This window comes from Larus michahellis, chromosome 1 (genome assembly GCF_964199755.1).
Source record: "Larus michahellis chromosome 1, bLarMic1.1, whole genome shotgun sequence".
Classification (NCBI taxonomy): domain Eukaryota; kingdom Metazoa; phylum Chordata; class Aves; order Charadriiformes; family Laridae; genus Larus; species Larus michahellis.
Genome location: NC_133896.1, coordinates 88157995 through 88178554, shown reverse-complemented (window position 1 = coordinate 88178554; position 20560 = coordinate 88157995). Strand labels below are relative to the sequence as shown.

The 20560-nt window shown below is 37.4% G+C and overlaps 1 protein-coding gene across 1 annotated transcript in view; it reads right to left on the bottom strand.

Annotated features, from left to right (window-relative positions):
• The window catches only part of SMC1B (structural maintenance of chromosomes 1B), a 31883-nt gene extending 11379 nt beyond the window's left edge, over positions 1–20504 (bottom strand). The window contains exons 1-14 of the mRNA XM_074590489.1: positions 20378–20504; positions 18395–18583; positions 17735–17847; positions 16379–16582; positions 15774–16012; positions 15013–15271; positions 13982–14122; positions 11653–11735; positions 10415–10622; positions 7361–7546; positions 4833–5012; positions 3670–3816; positions 2916–3053; positions 2309–2425 (exon numbers count right to left, since the gene is read on the bottom strand). Coding sequence (XP_074446590.1) covers positions 2309–2425; positions 2916–3053; positions 3670–3816; positions 4833–5012; positions 7361–7546; positions 10415–10622; positions 11653–11735; positions 13982–14122; positions 15013–15271; positions 15774–16012; positions 16379–16582; positions 17735–17847; positions 18395–18583; positions 20378–20486 — 2313 coding nt within the window. The 5' untranslated portion in view covers positions 20487–20504. The remainder of the gene's footprint in view (positions 1–2308; positions 2426–2915; positions 3054–3669; positions 3817–4832; positions 5013–7360; positions 7547–10414; positions 10623–11652; positions 11736–13981; positions 14123–15012; positions 15272–15773; positions 16013–16378; positions 16583–17734; positions 17848–18394; positions 18584–20377) is intronic.
• Positions 20505–20560: the final 56 nt, after the last annotated feature.

Sequence of the window (20560 nt, the reverse complement as noted above, 5' to 3'; positions counted from 1 at the left end):
CTTCTTGACAGCACCTGGTCATTCCAAAGACAATTAAAGTCATCACAGTGTAACCAATTACCCTGGTTTTGCCTGCGGTTCCCAGTCAAATGAAGAAGAGAAAGCTGAGTGGTATACAGGATGCTAATCAGATACACCAGGTTTCTTGGTGTAGTTCCATTCTTCATTTTAATTCATTTTATTTCAGGTGATCCATAAGTATGAATTATTATGTTCCATTTATAGCAAAGCCACAGCACAGAATCTCTCATTTCTTAATTATACAGTATATACTAACAAAAGCTTCAGCCAAAACCAGTCCTAAAATTTTAACAAACATTTAAGCAGGGAAATAGGGTATATGGCAGGACTGAAGAAAGAAATTGCAACAGCTTAAAGCCTTTAAAACAAAACTCAATGGACTGAACAAAATTTTAAGAGAATTTTACAGGTCAAAACCCAGTATCTTCTGTATTGTTTTGGTATGCAGACTTGTTTAACCAGATATCAAATACTACATCAAATCAAGTTTACTACTCAAGTAACACTATTCTTCAGAAAATGATGACCAGCCTCCATTTGCCTTTTTTTTTTTTGCAGAACAAGCAAAAGAAAAGCTCTCTCCATGTGGAATTCTTAAGGCTCAAACATAAATGACTATCTCAGTGTTTGCAGATGATGGATGTCTGCACTCCCTCATGCCTGTACCACAAGCAAGACAGAGAACATGCAGCAGTTTTGGCTCCTTTTTAGATGCAGAACTCCAGCCACACATTAATCCAAGAAAGACTGATGAGAAAGGTTCAGAGGCCAGGAACTAAGTTACATACGTACTATACACCTCAAGTAATTCCAGATAGTGCTGAAGAATCTCTCTTTCTCTAAGAATCTACATTTACACAAGCATCTAGGTGCAGGAATGAGGATTTTCCAGATAGAATTGCAGCACCACTTTTCTATAGTTTGTACCAGATTCCTTTGTTTGGCAAGAGTAGGAACAAGGCAGCTTCCAGAGAGAAGTAGAGTTGAGGTGTTTATTTCTCAGAGGTCAGAGTTATTGTCTACTCCAGTAGAACACAGTATTAAACCCCTCTTGTTACCAAATTAGGCTTTACTACTATTCACTTCACTCTCCCACGGTAATCACAGTGCACAGAAAATAAAGCAGAGATATTGGCTACTTCTCAGAAACAAAAAGTAATCTTCACATTAAGCTGCTCTTCATCTACTTTTCTAGTGTATGGCGGTGTAATAGGTCATTATCTAGACATGACACCTGTGGAGTTCAGATAAAAGCAGTCCAGCAGTGCCGAGAACTGTTCGCAGCTCTAGAAAACTGATACCCAGCTCTCTTCCCAATGGTATGGGCATTCCTGATCTATTCTGCCTGTGGGTTGCAGAAGTGATGGATCTTTTCCAGATTAAGAGACACTGATAGAGCACTTTCACGTAGATACTGAATAGGTCCTGCTGTAACTGCAATGAGAACGATTTTCAGAATAGTAGTCACCCATGCACAGACTGTCTACCTAGTGGGTACACTGATTAGTGAGAGATCTGCAAATCTTGTGGGTACATACAGAGTTTAGGTACGTACTTGCTGTCACAGATCCACGCCGTCCAGGAATACCTCAAAAGAAAGTTACAGTCTAGGCATGCAGTCACACTGAATAACTACCCCTCCACAAAAAGGAAAGATCCTGTAACTACAGTTTCTTACAAAGAACTTAGACAATAGAGTCTGAGAAAGAGCAAGCTGAAACTTATCAAATGTTACCCTCAGGCCATGAAAGACCTAAAGAGTATTCTTCTCGGATTTGATCTATAGTGAAAGTTTGCACTGAGAGTTTTAAAGCTGCAAACTTTAATGGACTGTCCCTGCTCAAAACTAAAAAATAGGAAATCATATTTATTAGGGGAGCAGGAAAAGGTGTGGGAAAACCAACCCATCTTCTTCAAACTCAAAAATTTTCTCCTACACCAAATGAAATTACAGTGTAAATATTAAGCAAAGCTTCATCTAATATTCAAGAAGTAGATGCATCTGGTTGGTTGGGTTGGTGTTTGGCACATAGAATTCACAGAATTTTAAGGAAATTGATTTGCGAAGCTATGATACATATATTCAAGTGCATTTCTGTTTCCCAGTTACCTTGGTAAGAAAAGTAGAGAATATGGGAAGAGTGTTGGAGTAACTTATAACCCTTGTTGACAAAGTAGTTTACAAAGTTAGAAGTGGTCCAAGTTCTAAAAATTAGCAGCAACAGAAAGAAATTTCTGTAGTACAACAGCATAACCTGTTATATATGACTACGACAGAAGGCATTACCTCATTAATTTTTTTCTGAAATTCTTCCATTTTTTCTTTTCTTTTTGCTATTCCTTCATTCAGCATATCATGCTGAGACTCAATATTTACCAGTTCACTTTCCAGTTTTGATTTTTCCTAGATAGAAAGGAAAAAGACGTCAATTTTTCTTAATAGGATGGTCAACTTTCTACAAATTGAGAGACAGTTCTGTTCCAGATTAACTGTATTTTTTCTGGTTAACATTAAGTATTTTCTTCTCAAATGCCACTTACCCGCTATTATTACTAATTTGCATGCAATGATTACAGTTTTAATGAGTAGAAAAGTAAATTACATTATAAGTATCATTTAACGTGCATTTTGACTTACAGACTTCTGAAGGTTACTAAATGATAAACCAAGCTTACCAGAAATTCAAATTTAAAAACTAAATAGGAAAAGCCTCATGTAAGTTAATTTCTATATATTTTATCAATTCATGAGTCATAACTGCTGTCTGTAAAACCTAAACTGAATTTAAAAAACCCCACTATATAAGGAATTAGTATTTACTTCACTGGTAATTACAGCTTAGGTAAAAAAATACAGTTTTCAACATAAAAATAATAAAGGCTTAGAACTATACCATGTAGAGATTAGCGAGATGTTTCTTTTTAATAAGCTCTAATTCACTCTGTGAATATTTAAGTCGTGTCTGAGTCCCATGGCACTGAGTATGCAACTGCTTCAAATCAGTCTCCTTACGTTTGATCTTCATTAAGTCCTAGAAAAATATTAGGATGGGAGAAAAAGGATTTTTAAAAAAAAAAGGTGACTTATTTGGAAATCACTAATTTTTCAGATTCATGCACTACATAAAGCTAGCTTCACTGACACAGGCCCCATTTATGGTAAATGTGGATAGCACTGGTCATATTCAATAGTCTTTTTGTAACAGATTTATAAGCACACGCTTGCAAATTCCTGAGTTCCTACTCTATCGCTCCTCCAAACTAACTGGAGGTAATGACAAAGCGTTTTACACTGACAAGCTTTGATCTGTGCACATATTTTCACGCTGACAAAACGTATCATCTTTTTCACTACAAATCTTCAGGTACTTTGAACAACAGCTCTTTTTCCTTGAAGGAACTTTTATCAACAATATTGTCCTGGCTTTCTGTCTCTGTGATGTATGAATCAACCAACCAGTTTAGGACAGAGACTCACGGTGATTATTATTAACTAGAAGAGGATAAACAGCTTTTATGTCCTATCTTCATCCTCTAGAAGTTTTAAAAAACCACCTTTTCAGAAAATCATCTCCCCATAGCTGAATTAAATTAGATACAACTTCTCCTTTATACCTTTTGCAGTTAAGTGCTTTTTAAGAGACCTACCTTTAACTCATGAATCAAGCTATCTCTCCTTTCTTTCATTTTATTAATTTCTTTGTCATCCCAACATCTAGCCTTAAATCTTAAATCACTTGATCCTCCAGAAATCACTCCAGATTTCAAAAATAAAGTTCCATCAAGAGCCACTGTCTGGAAGAAAAAAAGTAAATTAAAAACAAATAAATAAATCTGAACACAAAGCAGCCAAAATATCCCATGAACTACTACAGCAAGATACAGTAGTTAAACGAGTGACAACCATATTTGAGTTAGACTCCAGTTTGTCTTCCCCTGTTCCAAACCTGCTAAAATGAGATACACGAAGCCACAAAAAATGTCTGTTGTTTCTTGGCACTAGTCACATTTTGGTACTATTGCAAATGATCAGAAGAGGAAGTGAAATTGTACAATTTCCTTGCATTTAGGAAATTACTACGAGACATTTGTGTATACACTGGCTTGGTAGGTTGCATCTGGCTCGGTAGAGCAAACCAAGCAGTGTGATAATGGAGTGAAGGAAAACAGCTTGTTTGCAAACAGAAAGAGTAAATTTTAGTAAAGGATGTGGGTGTTTTTGTGACTTAACTGGATTCCAAGTAAACACGATTTCATACTCACTTTCAAATTAAGGTTGCTTTAATCAAGATCTTAAATGGTTTACTAAGTGCATAAAAGGGCACTACAGACTGTGACAGCAACAGAGATATGGATAAGAAGAGACAGAGCAGCTTCCAGTAGTCAACACAGTCTACATCTACAACTAAGAGATTCTGTCAGATATTTAAAAGATTTTTTGAAAGTAATTCTTCATAGAAAAGCTAGCAAGGTAAAGTTTGTAATTTTACATCAGTCAGTTTTAAGAACAGGATTATCCTTCCTTTCTCCTCCTCCTCTTCATCAACAGGACCATACCAAGAAACATATTTGGACACTAACCATCCTCCAATTTGCCTCCTTTTCCTAGGAAATCACTTAAACCATACAGTGGAAAATACAACCATGTGAAACATCTGGGGGTTTATCTGTGTGGGAATAGACTAAACAGCGTAGTATTCTTCTGTGTTTATCTCCAATACTTTGTAGTATGTTTATAGAAGAATTATGTAAATGGCATCGAATGCATAACTGCAAATGAAAAACATATGCAACAAAATTAATCTTCTTACTTTCAACCTCACTGGTCCATCAAATGCTATTTGTTTTGCTTCTTTAACTGTTTCACAGACCAAGCCATTCCCACTCACAAACTGAATGACTTTTTTCAGTGGAGCAAATGGAGTTTGTACAACGTCCACCATCATTTTAGCTCCTTTTATCTCTCTTAACTTTTCGTTGATTGGTTTCACCTGTAAAGCAAATAAGCGGTGTTGAGAACCCATGTTGTAATAGCAAAGGATGTCCAAATCTGTCTGGGGACAGGACGTACAAATCAACGGAACAGGGGTCTCAGTCACTGCAAGACCAGAAACAGATCTCATTTTCATAGTCTGTATATACTATAGTCCTTAAATCTGTACACCTACTCACTGTGCATGAAATACAAATACACTAACGCATGGGGGAATAAACAAGATGACTTAAAGATCTGTGTGCAGTTGCAGGGCTACAATCTCCTTGGGATCATGGAGACATGGTGGGATGGTTCCCACAACTGGAGTGCTGCAGCAGAGGGACAGAGGCTCTTCAAGAAAGACAGGCTGGGAAGATGAGGAGGTGGAGTTGCCCTATGTGTGAGAGAACAGCTGGAATGCACAGAGCTCTGCCTGGAGAAGGATGATGAGGCAATTGAGAGCTCCTGGGTAAGGACTGAAGAAAGAACAGGTGAATGCAACATTGTAGTGGGAGTCCCCCACAGGCCCCCTGACCAGGAGGAACAAGTGGATGAGGCCTTCTACAGACAGCTACAAGCAGCACCACATTCACAGGCCCCGGTCCTCATGACAGACTTGAACCATCCCGATATCTGCTACAGGGGCAACGCAGTGGAGTATAAACAATCCAGGTGGTTCCTGGAAAGCATCGACGACAAGTTCCTCACCCAAGTGATAGAGAAGCCAATGAGGAGAGGTGCTCTGCTAGACCTCCTACTCACCATCAAGGAGAAGCTTGCTGGGGATGGTAAGGTCAATAGCAGCCCTGGCTGCAGTGAGCATGAGATAGGAGAGTTCAGGATCCTGAGAGGAGGGAGCAGGGCAAAAGGCAAGCTTGCAACCCTGGACTTCAGGAGAACAGACTTCGGCCTCTTCAAACATCTGCTTCATAGAGTCCCATGGGATAAGGCCCCAGAACAAAGAGGGGGCCAAGAATGCTGGTTAATATTCAAGGACCACCTTCTCTGACCTTAAGAGCTATGATCCCAATGAGCAGGAAGTCAGGCAAAAATGCCAGGAGGCTTGCATGGATAAAAGAAAAGGAGCTCCTGGCAAAACTCAAACACAAAAAGGAAGTATACATATGGTGGAAGCAGGGACAGGTAACCTGGGAGTAATACAGAGGCACAGTCCAAGCACAACAATATGCAGTTAGGAAAGCCAAAGCCCAATTGGAATTGAATCTGGCAAGGGATGGCGAAGAAATGGCTTCTGTAACTATAAAGGTGATAAAAGGAAAGCTAAGGAAAACATGGGCCTGCTGCTGAATGAGCCGGGGGACCTGCTAACACTGGATACGGAAGAGACTGAGGTACCAAATTCCTTCTTCACCTCTGTCTTTACTAGCAAGACTGGCCTGCAGGAATCCCAGGTTCCAGAGACCAGGGGAAAGTCTGGAACAAGGAAGACATCCCCTTGATGGAAGGGGATCAGGTCTGGGAATGCTCCAGCAAACTGGACATATATAAATGCATGGGCCCTGATGTGATGCAACCACCAGTGCCGAAGGAGCTGGCTGATGTCATTGCAAGGCCACTCTCAATAATCTCTAAATGATCACGGCAACCAAAAGAGGTGCCTAAGGACTGGAGAAAAACAAGCGTCACTCCTGTGTTCAAAAGGGGACAATGAAGAGGATCCAGGGAACTACCGGACTGTCAGCCTCACCCTGACGTCTAGAAAAGTGATGGAGCAACTAATTCTAGAAACTATTTCCAGGTACATGAACAACAAGAAAGTCTTGGAGCATGGATTCACCAAGTTGGTCATGTTTGACCAACCTGATAGCCTTCTACAATGAAATACTGGCCTGTTAGACAAGGGGAGAGCAGTGGATACTGTCTATCTAGACTTCAGGAAGTCTTTCAACACTGTTTCTCATAAGGGTCCTCATAGAGAAGCTGATGAAATATCGGTTAGATGAACAGACAGTCAGATAGAATGAAAACTGGGTGAACAGACAGGCCCACAGGGTGGTGACTGGTGGCACAAAGCCCAGCTGGAGGCCAGTAACTAGCCATGTCAACACTGGGACCAACCCTGTTTAACATCTTCCTTAATTATCTGGATGATGGGGCAGAGTGTACCCTCAGCAAGTTTGCTGATGACACCAAACTGGGAGGAATGGCTGATATGCCAGATAGTCAAGCTGCCATCCAGAAGGACCTGGGCACACTGGAGAAGTGGGCTGACAGGAACCCCATGAAGTTTACCTCGTAAGTGCTTTGCCTTAACACTTAAGCCTATTTTAGTTAAGCTTAAACGAGCCAAGATTTATAAGTGTATTAACTTGCTGATGACAAAAAAAAGAAAAATGTACTTACATCAAGGTAATCCAAAGCAAGAAAAGTTTCAGGTTCAGCTCTTTCTTGTTTTAGGAACTGAATGCAATCTCTTGCTGTTTTTTCAGTGGCAACAACAATAGCAGTCATGTATTTGCTGAATACCTTGGTAACAGCAAGCTGGTATTTTTTATGAATAGGATGACATAAGTCGAGCAGCCTTCCAAACTGAAGATAGAAATATAGAGAAATAGTAATATGTTATTTAGATATCAAATAATATTTCTGCATACAAGATACTGAAGGAATAAGAGGAGAATGTGTTACCTATCTACCATCTGCACTCTCTTACAATGTCTGCATATCAGAAAAAAAACTGTATCAGAAAACATACAAAAAAAAGACATATCAAAAAAAACTGTAGCAGTCATCAATCCAAACAGCAAAGCATGCCATCAAAATCTGAAGGGATTTAATTTTGTCCCTGAGGTTACAGTTACGTATCTCAATGTTTTACTCACATTCTCTAGCATACGCTTCTAGAAGTATGACAACAGCAATGTTAGCTAAGCATCTTTTTTGGAAAGAAAGAATCTAACCCACAATAAGATCTCTGAATGGCAATAAGGTCTTAAATAAATAGAACTGTAAGCTGGAAAATGGTAGCAAGCGAGACAGTATTCCAGTTTCAACACAAAAAGGAAGTATCTGCCTACTTTAGTAGCATGAAAAGAAGGAAAACTGGTCTTCTTGTACTGCATAGTCCAAATAATCAAGCCTGTTTTGCCATATATTGAAATAACACCTCCACAGATAAAACTAATCAGTTCTTTGCTGTACATGCTCCCTAAAGATACTTTTGTTCCATTTCTGTAATTGTAGGTAAAAATGACCTTTCCCTGAATGATTAAAGCTACTAATGCACTTTCTGAACATTAGAACCTGTACATTTATGCAAGATCAATTTTTCTGCTTGTTGACATACAGCTACTGGTCTCCTCTTGCATATCTACAGTTTTAGCCTTCTCAAATTTAAACAAATGAGAACAGGAAGACAAGTGGTAAGAGTTGTATATGACAGGTCATCAGCAGTATTCTCTCATGAATGATGTAACTGAGATAATTACCGGTAGATCAAATCACAGCCTACTATGACCTACTTTCCTTCCTTTCTCTTGACAAATGTTCTCCCATTTCTGAAAAACAGCAGAAGCAAGGCTAACACCCAACACCAAGGTCTTTATTTAGTTCCCTGGTTTTCTTACACAGTGTCACCTACTTAATGTTTCTATCTGCAGCTCAGACACGTAATGTTTCAGACACGCAAAACTATACAGAGGATCTATATACATTCAGTTCAGACACACGCATTTAAGTCCAGATGGAATGCCAAATTTCAGTGAAAACAAATATTGAAAGCCCAACTGAATCTATAACAATAGTAATCTTGCCAATTAAAACTACCAGTGTAGGAATGTAATTTTGAAAATTATTGTAAAAACTGTAATCAGCTGCAAAATGTACTTTGTTGCAAATCCATGAAAATGCACGCGTCACTCATACAGCAGCAATCACATTGCTGCATGGCTATTCCAGTAACTGGAATGTTCACAAACTATTACAAGAATGTTTTAACAGGAGAACAGAAGCTTTAAAATGGATATAAGAACTGAACACTTAGAAACAGTATGCCATTTTTTGCCTATGAAATCAAGAGGACAGGCACCAAGGTTTCCTCCAGTTCAGCCTGAGTACTTTGCAGACTACCAGAAGATGAAATGCGTCATGACCCTTCCATCCTGAGACTTTAACTTGGATTGCATTCAGTAATCTGGAACTAGTACACCAGAGTGTAAGGAGACGCTCAGAAGCAACTCTGATGCCTCACATGCTGGTGTTGAAGCAGATATCATTAAGACTCTCTGTGATAGGATAATCTATGTAATCAATTTGACTTATCTAGTTTTTATTTGTTAGAAGCCATCACATCTGTATGTACTCTTAAACTTGGAGCTCCTGAAGGAAAATGACAGAGAACATTCTGAACTTCATCCCTCCCCTAAGCCAGCAAGGTATCGCCAGTCTGATTCAGTTCTTTTCGAATAGGGATACAATGCAAAGTGTGAGCAAAAAGAGATATACCAAACATGTTTTTGATTTTTTGGAACGCCTTGTTAACATGGATAAAAAAATTCTGAAGAACAGCTGAAAAACAAGTTTCTTAATCTCTTGAGAAAACAATAGGATTAGACTTCCATGATTCTGAGGAGGTTCTGCAAAACATGAAGCAGCAAAGAAAAAGAACAACTGAAAACATTTTTTTTTTTTTAAATGTTCTTATGGCAGCACACAGAAGCAGAGATATATCATCTTCTAACCATTTAAAAAAAAAAAAAAAAAAAAGAAGATTCCCAGCTTGTACATCTCAACTGACTGTATATACCAAAAAGGACTGCTTTTACTGAGACATCCTCAGGGACCAACTATTCAATTGATTAGATTTATCAAAAAGTTTTTATTTGGAATGACTTCCAACCTTGAAGTAAACATGTTTAAGTAAATATGCCTCAGAAACCAACCAATGTCTGCTGACAATTCAGAATCAATACACAGAACACTTAATGGCATTATTGAAGAGTACTTTAAGTACTGATAAACAAAGACAGACCACTTGGTAACATAAAAAATGTCATGCATCTAAGAAAAATTGTTCTTTGGAAGAAGTATTCATTCTGGAACAAATGGTCTCACAGTTGAACTTCCCTTCACTTGTTTAAAATAAGTAAGTAAAAAATATGTTTGAGGACAGAAGAAAACAAAACCAAAAAGACAAAGTAAATAAATCAAAACACCACAAAATCAAACAAGATCAAAATTATTCTTTCATGTAAGCAGTAATCTATTTGTGAAAAAATAATGATAGCCTATGCTACTATTCCTTCAGTAATACTATTTCACTAAGTACACTCAAGCAAGCATACAATTCAAAATAATATTCAAGACAGTCCAATTTACTCTAGTTGCTTACTCAGTCTAAGACAGAACTCTTAAATCTTAATTCTAAAATAAGGCATTTAAATGAGGCCATTCAATTACCACAGAATCTGGATATAGTCTTTTGAGACTTTCCAGTATCTCTGCTCTCATTTGCTGACGCCTTCCTTCATGGTAATCAATTTTGGCATTCTGAAGTTCAGCAACTATTTTGTTCAATTCTTCATTCACTTCAGCTATTCGTATTGTTGAATTTTCAATTTCCTTAGTTAGCACTTCCTCTTGCTGTTTTTTCTCTGCTAAAGACTCTCTTTGAATGGAAGCAAAAATAGGAGAGCGATTTACTATTTCATTTATACAAGCTTTTAGCTTATAAAATTAGTCATTCTGTGGTCACAGACTATGATAATCATTAAAGATTTTATGTATCTATGAGAAGATACTTATTATACATGTTGCATTCTATAGTCTAAGCTATTTTTAAGGTTTCAAAATTGAGTTCAAGTGAGAGATTTTACCTGTGCAATACGCAACCATACTGTTTTATCCTCCATCAGGAGAAGGTCTGATATTGTAAACCTAAGAAGGACTGAGAATTCTTATGTAAAATTACAACTCGCCTTATGCACTTCCAAAGTCACTAAGGCTCTACCACACTCTACTACAACTACTTAATTAAAATAACTTTGCATCACACCAATCACAGTGGGTCTGCTGCTCCCTGTCTGTGGCAGAAATTTATTCAGTACACAGACAGCATTAAGCCAAAGCACGCGTTACAGATGCGTAGAAAAGATACAGACACAGAAAACACAGGTTGAGAAAAAAAATCTGGAGATCACCAACTCCGACCTCCTGCACAAAACACCGGCAAACATCACAGCTATTTCAGGTTGCTCAATGAAAGGCTTATATACCTTATTGCACAAAGGGTAAAAATCAGGTAGAAAACAAGACTCAGGAAGCAAGAACTGAACTGTGCTCCTAATACTCAATGTAAATATTAATTGCTTCCTAGAGCTGCACAACTACAGTACTGCCTTGCTCTCTCACCCAGAATTTGTACACTAATAGATCCATACCCTACCTGTAGTAACAATTTGCACACCTACAAGAAATCAGAAGCAATTATGACATTGGTTTCAAACAAAATGTGGATGAGTCATCATATTTCCTACTTTATTTTGACAGCTGAAGTAACTGAAATATTAATTAGAATTAGTATAAATTCTAATTCTTATTAAAGTTTGAAAAGAAAAATAATTAGAAACCTGCTACATTAATTTGAAAATACATAATACAGAAGAAATATAACCAGGTTTTAATTTTTCTTAACATACGTGCATATCTTAACATATTCTTCCAACTTCTCTATCCGTTTTTTATGCTCTTCTATCCGTTCCACAGTCTGTTTTATGCTTTCCTATGCAATTGCAAATAGAACTTGTTAAAAACAAACCAGAGGAAAATGAGTTTTATAGCACGATACAAAGCTCTTAATTCAGAACAAGTACCAAGACAGATATTTTCTGCCTTGTTGATATTTCATGATGAAGTAATAGCATCTCTTTTTCAACAGTAGACACTGAATTGTACCATGAATAATAAAGGAAAATTATTTTATTAAGGCCGTTATTGGATTTTTCATGTTTGGCTACAGTTCAGAGAAAGCCTCTTCAGCATGAAGAATCATGTCACCATCAAATAAAACAACTTTAAACACAGTGTTAGTAAATTATAGGTGCTAAAAAATAACAATGTGCTTTTTTTGGCCCGAGATTAACAGAAGCTTTTTCCTAAGGACAGAGAAGTTGACATAGAGGTTCTAACCCGACACAAAAGCACTGTACTAAAAAACAAACAGTGAAATAAGTATTTTCAATTACTCAAATTGAATAAAAATACATTAACTAAAGCAAATGAAAGACAAAATACAGTTGTTACCTACACATTTTATTAAACCTTAATTTTACTTCTGAACTGCTTGTGACCTTTTGACTAGCTCTAGGGATGGAGAGTCCGCAATCTCTTTGTACACCCACTTCAACGTTTGACAATCCTTGAGATGAAATAGCTTACCTAATAGCTATTTGGAATTTCCTGTGTCCTAAGTTGTGCCTGTTGTCTCCCATCCTATCACTCTGCACTTCTAGAAAGAGCGCGGCTCTATCTTATTCATCCCCTCCCATTAGGTAACTGCAGACAGCGATAAGGTCTCCCCTTCACCTCTCCTTCTCCACACTGAACAGATCCAGTTCTCTCAGCCTCTCTTCGTAAGCCAGGTGCTCCAGCCAACTCACTGGGTCTCTGCTGGACTCACTGCAGTATGCCAGTATCCTTTTTTATGTTTATCAGCCCAGAGCTAGACACAGCATGCCAGCTGCGGTCACAAACATGCTGAATTGCGAAGAGTGATCACCAATGTCAGTAGTACAGGTAAGTAATGCCAACATTGAATGGTCAGACATGCATTTTATGAATTCCCAAGTATCCCTGTATTCCCTCTCAACAACACAATGGGACTTGCAGAGTTTTAGAAGCACAAGCAATAGAATTTATTTCACTTCTAGATACTAACTAGATTTTCCTGGTAACTAGGACTTCAAAAAGAAAAAGTAGTACTGTATCAAGAGCAAATGGATGTACCAAGTATTAACTTAGATATCATGGCAAGGATGGCTCTACATCCTCATATGCAATAGAATATAGGCTTTTCCATACAAGCAAGTTTATATGTACAAGAATGAGGTGTTAGGAACCCTAGAACTGGTAGTGTCTCGTCTGATGGATTTTTCAGTTTTCTCAACATAAAAAGTCCCCTCCAAACTTTGACTCCATAACTAAACGGTGAAGAAATGCATGCTGCCTTTCTAACTTCTTAGTAGGTGACAAAACTGCAAGGTTAACATAGTTTGGGAAAAAAAACAAACCACCTAATAGAGCAAGGTTTATAGAAAAAGACAGATCATCAGCTAAGCTTCACTCTCTTCTATCAGAAGCATAATGCCAGGCTGAACAACGAGTTGCGAAATAATTTTTCTAAAAAGAGAGCATCAGGCATGGTGACCAAGTCATAATGAAAAATGTAGGTATTTTATTATTACCTGTTTGGATCTGCAATGATAAAAGAAATCAGAAACAAAATGACAGCAATGATCTGTATTCACACCAAATACCCTGCCTATGAAGTGCAATAGAACAGCAGACACCAAGGAGATTTTTCCAACTGCAACACACTAATACACACAACTGACCTGAAAACCATCTCAGCAAAAAGGTAGCTGTGATCAAAATGAGCCCTGAAAGGGCGAATGTCATACAGATAGACAACAGTGGTAAGACATCTCAGAAAGAAACACTACACTTATAAAAACAGGAACTGATTAAAGTTCAGCACACTTTCTGAGTAACCATAAAATATTAGAGGCAAAGCTTTCAAAACCAAATCTTCAGTGTGGGCCCACGCAACCACTATCTGAACAAATTTAGAAGCCATTTTGCTCAATGTGTTGCAATATGAAAACTGAACTAACACTTGCAATGTATCTCCTTTGCTGATGATTTGTTTATGTCAAAGCACTAAACACATTTATATAGACATTTATACCAGAGGGAGGGGTGGAGAAACATTTTTCTCCTTAAAAGACAATTCTAGCTTCATACAAATACCTCAACTTCTTTTTTCTTCCTCCAATTAAGTTTCAGCCTTTCTTGATCCGCTTTGTCTTCCCAACGAAGTTTTTCTAGCTGCTGGGTTAGTGTAGCTACTTTCTTTCTTGCTATTTCCTTTAGCTCTTTATAGCGCTCCAACTGGACAAATAGCATAAAAAAAAAATAATTACTCCATCCACTGAATGTGGGAAGACTCATGTTGTTACAGCCTCAATTAGTAATTGCTACTTCATCATAATTAAGATTATGAAAATCACCCAATTTTCCAGAACCCTTCTAGCTACTAACTGCATTATCAGAAGTTATATTTTACTAGAGGAAGATTCAACTGGAAGGTTACACTTAGTAGTTCTTGCCTACAGTCTTGTTTTAGACCTCTAATGACTTATTTGTCAGGGAAGTTCATAAAGTTTACAGTACTTCACAGTTAAGGTAACAGCAAGATTTTGCACAGCCCAAAATTAGTGCAAGTTTTGGTATTTAAAATTACAGCATTCTCATGTCTTTTTGGTTTTACAGCATTCTAAACAATCCTGCAAAGTTATGACTAACTGACCGAACGCTTCTGAAGTCCAGAGTAGGAAGATTCACAAACTAAAAGAAAAACCCTGCAACCTCTCCATGAATTGATCAGAAACTATTTTAAGGAAGAGAGAGGAGAAAAGCAGCTAACAGTTTTAAAAGTGTTTCTGGCTATATGGTTGCAATGATAGCTTCTTCAAATGTGAATTTACTGTAGAGCGATGCAGTCCTTTTCTTCTAAAACAATTTAAAATAGCGCACAAGTGAGCTACCTCAATTTTAGATTCTGACCCACAGTAGATGGTATGTATACCAGCAAGTCTTGTTTGCATTTTTGCTGTCTTCTTCTTTTTTCCTAATTGAAGACAGTATTTCTGTACCTCAGCTGACAACAGCAAAGAGATCATTAGAAATTCCAGGTTATTGGTAAAACAATGGTTTCTCCATCATCAGCAGGGATTTTTGGACTTCGCTAGTAAACAGTACTTCTTGGCTTCCCAATTCACCTGACTTTCTCTCAGCTCAATACGTGCTTCTCTCTGCAACATCTCCTCTTCAGTTTTCTTCTCAAATGTTCTCCATGCCTTCTCAATATCATTCAGTTCTATCTCTAGTTCTTTTATGTTCTGCTTTTCCTTATCACAGGATTTCTCTTTGTCCCGTAGTGATTTTTTAGACATTTCTACTTTCTTAATTTGGTAGGAAGTGTTTTCCTTTGCTTTTATATAGAGGGGTCTCTGCTGAATCAGTGATGCTTCCAGAGTCCTAAAAAAGAAAATCCCAAAAAAACAACCGCCAATACACCAAACCCAAAACAAACAAAAAACCCACCCAACAAGCAACCACAAAACGCATCCAAAGCAACAAAACCACACCAAAAGAAAAAGAAAAAAGGAACAACCTCTTCCCAACCACACATGCAAGCAAATAATCAGCTGTTGCCTGCAAGGTTATATACCCACAGGTGATTCCCCCCTGCCTCCCCCCACTATCCACTGAAAATAGGAACGTAAGAAGCGAAGCACAACCTTTTAAAAAATTTAATAGAAAACAGGTATTTATATAATGACATTACTGACAACTTAGGCACGGTGGTGGAGGTGAAATCAATATCTATATATTACTTTACTAAACTGCTATAAACTGACTTCCATAGTGTTGAGGTTATCACCCAATTGCTTTAACAGGAAATGCATGCCTGCCAAGCAATTCCCAGTGCAGGCTATGCTTTAACTCAACTATCGGAGAATCTAATTGGAAAACCTACTTCATTTCTCTTTCCATGTGCTGTTGGTCTCTGTTCAGTACACCAAGCACTTTTTTCTTGGCTCTAAATTCATCTTCTGCTGTAGAAAGAGACTCTTTCTTGATACTAGCCTCCATATTCTTTTCATCCAAACTATTTTTCAATAAATTAATGTTTTTTTCATTGTGATAAAGCCGGAAAAGCTTCAGCTGTATCCTCTCTTCATCCAGATCCTTGAGAAGCATCTGGTAATGCTCTGCCTACCAACATTAAAATTTTATTTATGGTTTATAAAAAGGATTTTTAATCACTAGCGATCTAATTTCAAGTCCAAAGTGATGTAAGATGAGGTACCAGTAGCCATAATTCCAGTTATGTGCACTAATCATAAAACTTAAACATGTAAGTTAACAATTATAAAGGCAATTCTACTTTTGTTTATTTAGATTATATGTATTCCTCTATCTTTTCACATTATACTAAATTATTATATGTTATGCCATACTGAAATACATACTAGGTGAAAAACAACAGAAGTTGGCTTGGGTTTTTTTTAAGAAAACCTGTATTTAAGTTCATAAAATATGCAAAAGATCTTAACATGCAAAGATGGAACTTTGAGTTACCTCCTCTTTCTCTAACTTTGCTTGTTTGCGTTCTGCTGCAACACTTTTTTTCTTGTTATAATTAAACTGAGCATTCTCTTCTGCTTGCTGCATTTTTTTCTTTTTTTGTTCATATTCTTCAGCATACTCCCATGAATTACTGATCTGTTCAAAAAGTTGAGTTCTCTCCTTCGGCTTCTTCAGTGCAATTGATTCTACCGTGCCCTAACACAAATTTGCCAAAAAACAATAAATAACACAGCACTGTAGATCATTATGTTGTCTAACGATTAATTTTTTCTCTAAGAGCATGTAGTACAGATTTACCTCCCCGATACAGATATGGTTAAGAGTTGGATGAAAATACTTTTAGATTCAAACCCAATGAAAAGCTTAGTACCAAAAGAATTATCACATAGCCACCTCACCTAATTAAATCACATCACTAAAAATTCCAGAATGTCAGATAAGGGCTATGAAAAACACCTTCAAAGTAAATCAACCTGCACAAATCAGTGAGCAGTATCAGAATGACAAATCTTGTTAGCCTCTTTAAAGGAACTAAAATTCATTTTCAATGAAAAATAAACTAACACTCCCCCCCCATATTATTTCAAAAGCAAAACAGCTGAAATCAGTGCACCAGAAGATTACATAAGTCCCAAAGTTAATGGGTGCACAGTTTTTGTCCATGTGTTAGCTGCTCAAATCTTCACTGATCTGAAGGAATTACCATTTTCAGTAAAGTGTAGGAAATAAGCTTTGTGATTTTATCCTACTTGTATAGTGGGTAAATGCCCTTATTGTAGAAATTATTATCACAATAAGAATCCACATATACAGTTTCTATAAGAGGGGAAAAAACAGTTCCTACTTGGGAATTTTCCTCAGCAACTGTGAGGAAGACAATTCTGTGGATTATACTCATCGTAAGTACCTGACATTTCAGACCTGTATCATTAAATACTTGTGACCTAATAACCCAGTAGGATTTTCGATCCCTCAATTTTAACAAAAAACCCTATACATTTTTATGGATCCTGACTAATAGGAGTGTTTTAAGATGAAATTATCTTTTCAAACTTATCATACTCCTAGAATTTAATACACTAAACATTTATAAGTAGAGACTCACATTGTCTTATATACTCTGAATAACACAAGTACTCAATTTCTTCCAGATTAGCTGCTTTCTTACCAGTGCACTCACGTACGCACAAACCCCGTTATTTCCATTATGACCATGGCTGAGGTCAGGAAAAAACATATTGAAGTTAGCTAAGGGTGCCCTCTTTTCTGTCAAATACGTAACTGTGTATTCCCATGAAATAATCCCAGAGGCTTTTATTTTCCTTATGAAGTACCTTAAATGCTCACCTGAAAAATAAGACAGTTCCTAGCTTTGACAAGTATGCCTATTTTTTCAAGCTCAGATACATAAGCAGATCGGCTGATCAATTTATCATTGAAAAAAAATTCAGTACAACTACCTAGAGCAGGAAATAAGAAAAAAAAATTACTATAAAATGGCTAAAACACAAAATCCATACGCAAAGAACAAAACTAGTGGAACAATTTAACTGAACAATTTCCTCAAAGAAGAAAATAGATTTCAATTCTTCCCTTAGTCATTTCAATAATTTCATTTTTCTGTATGAAAATTCTAGTTGCATACTTATAAAAGGTATTGACAGCTGCTTAAGTGCTCGTGCCTGCAGCAAGGTGTCAGACCCCGTTTTATAGAGCCTACACCACCTACACATTCCCAGTGAAAATCTACAGATCACAGTACGAAGCAAAGAACATATATTAATCACTTGTTTAATTTTCAACTTTGCCCCAGTATGTTTTTTCAACTATAACACTTGGCTGTCAAAATGCTACTGAAGTACCATAAGAAGTATTGCAATACTCATGGGCTTAATCCGCCCAAATACAAAAGAATATTAGACACCTGGAATTCAAAGTGAATATTCTTGGTCTCCATTTTTACACATAAGACAACAGAACTTACATGCAACAGAGCCTAGTACCTACCACGGATAACTCTTGAAAATGTTTTTTCTTCCCCATCTTCTTCGCAATATACCATCTTCACACTAGCTGTAGAAGAAACTGGTTTTCCAACATGCGCTCCATGAATAAGTTCTCTAACACTTTTAACTCGCAAATTAGATGCCTTTTCACACAACGCAAAACTAACAGCATCCATTATGTTAGATTTTCCTTCAAAAAATAAAAATTAAAAAAATTGCTTTGACATGGCAGAAATGAAAGTAGGCCCTTGATTAACAGTTAACTAAAAAACATATACATAAATGCAACAGTCTATTAATTCTATATTTCATTGAGGAAAAAGTATTGCACATAATAAAGAAACACATTTCTAAGATGTAACACACTGGCAGCAGATAATAAGCCTGTTTGTAATAAAAATAATCACAGAACTAATTTGTTCTTTGTTCAGCCTTGTTGAATAATTTTTTTATATATATATATATTGGTTTTTTAAACACAGGCATATCTAAAGGTCCCTACTTAAACTGAGCGAGCAACATCATAATCCTTACTTGGCAGTTTCCTTCATATAACGCAGTCAGTGAGGTTTGCTGCATAACCACTCTATCATATAACTAGAACTCCAGTGTTCTAAAGAACACAAGTATTATCCGAGATCCATTCATCACAGCAAAGTTCTCTGATCATACCCCTTAGACAAAAATTCTCTTCACTGAATCCTCTTTTTGCCTTTCCCCTTTAGTCCTGAGCATTTCTGTTGACAGCTCAATTAGTTTCTGCTTTCAACCTTGCTACTTTGGCAATATTTTGACTTATTCTACAAAATATCAGAAAAGAAAGAATACTAGGGGGTAAATAGATGAATAAAAAACTCAATTCAGACATTACACAATATTAACAATTTTTCTTCCTGGATTCATCTATAAAATGTGTTCAGATTTAACTGGAAGAGTACCTGGAAAACATATACATAATTTTGAGACTTTCCAATTTGAAACAGTGAGGACAGGATGACAAAGAATATGATAATAAAGCTAAGCAAATTATTTACATACATAGAACTCACTTTAATTAGATAAGCAAAGAAACAATGTGATCTAAAAATCTAACTCACGAACTTAATCATTAACAGACTGGGAAAACTAAGACCAAATGCCAAGCCCCTTGTGGCTCTTTGTTAGGACAGCCCTCACCTCCTATCGTATTGTTCTCTGGCATATAAAAGATAAAATCCCATTTGTTGAATGGAACTTTCAAAAGAAGTGAATCAAATTTTAAAAAGTTCCAGCACCCATAGTATAACAATGTGGAGTCCATTCTACAAGTGGAGGCTCTTGCACGCTAAATTAGAGCTATTACCATCCTGCAAAGCTACTCTTTCCCAGAGGCATTTACTCACACAGCAAATACCACAGACTCAAATCAAGAAGGAGCTTTCCATTACTACAATTTACAATCCAGAGTATTAAAGTAAAACCATCTTTATGTGACGTTACTAAGCTGAACTACAAACTGGAGTGGCACAGGCAAGGTGTGCTGTTTGCAAACCACTCATTCTACAATGGCTGGAAAGAACAGAGAAGATAACTAGAAATGTAAATTCCTTCAGCCACCCTGCCTCTGTCCTTCCATGCTGGAAAAATCTATACTTTCAGTTAAAGAAGCAATGGTAGATCAGGAGCCTCCAAAACTTTGCCTGTGCTGCCACTCCCTCGGGTGCACATGAAGAGACTTTAAACAGGCCCATAAGTCTTTAATTCCCCTCGTCAAAGCCCTGCAACTCTACTCCTCCGTGGGCAAGCTACCACCACCTATGCAGTGCAGCCATCCTGGCCTTATTCTTGGGCCTGCACCCATGTAGCTATTACTTCCTCCTTGTCAGGCCCAGGGTGTTCACAGAAAAGACACAGCAAATACCCCAAAATGGAAACCTAAATCCTGATGAGGAAGCAGGATTACCTACCACCTGCTGACCCCTCCTCCCACCCCCCAGCCTGCTACCTGATCCATTGGGCCCGATGATGCAGTTGAACCTCATGAAGGGGCCGATAAGCTGCTGCCCCCGCCATGACTTGAAGTCCTTCACCACCAGCAGCTTCAGGTAACCCATCCCTACACCACTGGGCGAGGAGGCACAGAGACCGGTAGCCCGTGAACTCCCCCCACCAAGATTTAAATAACCAA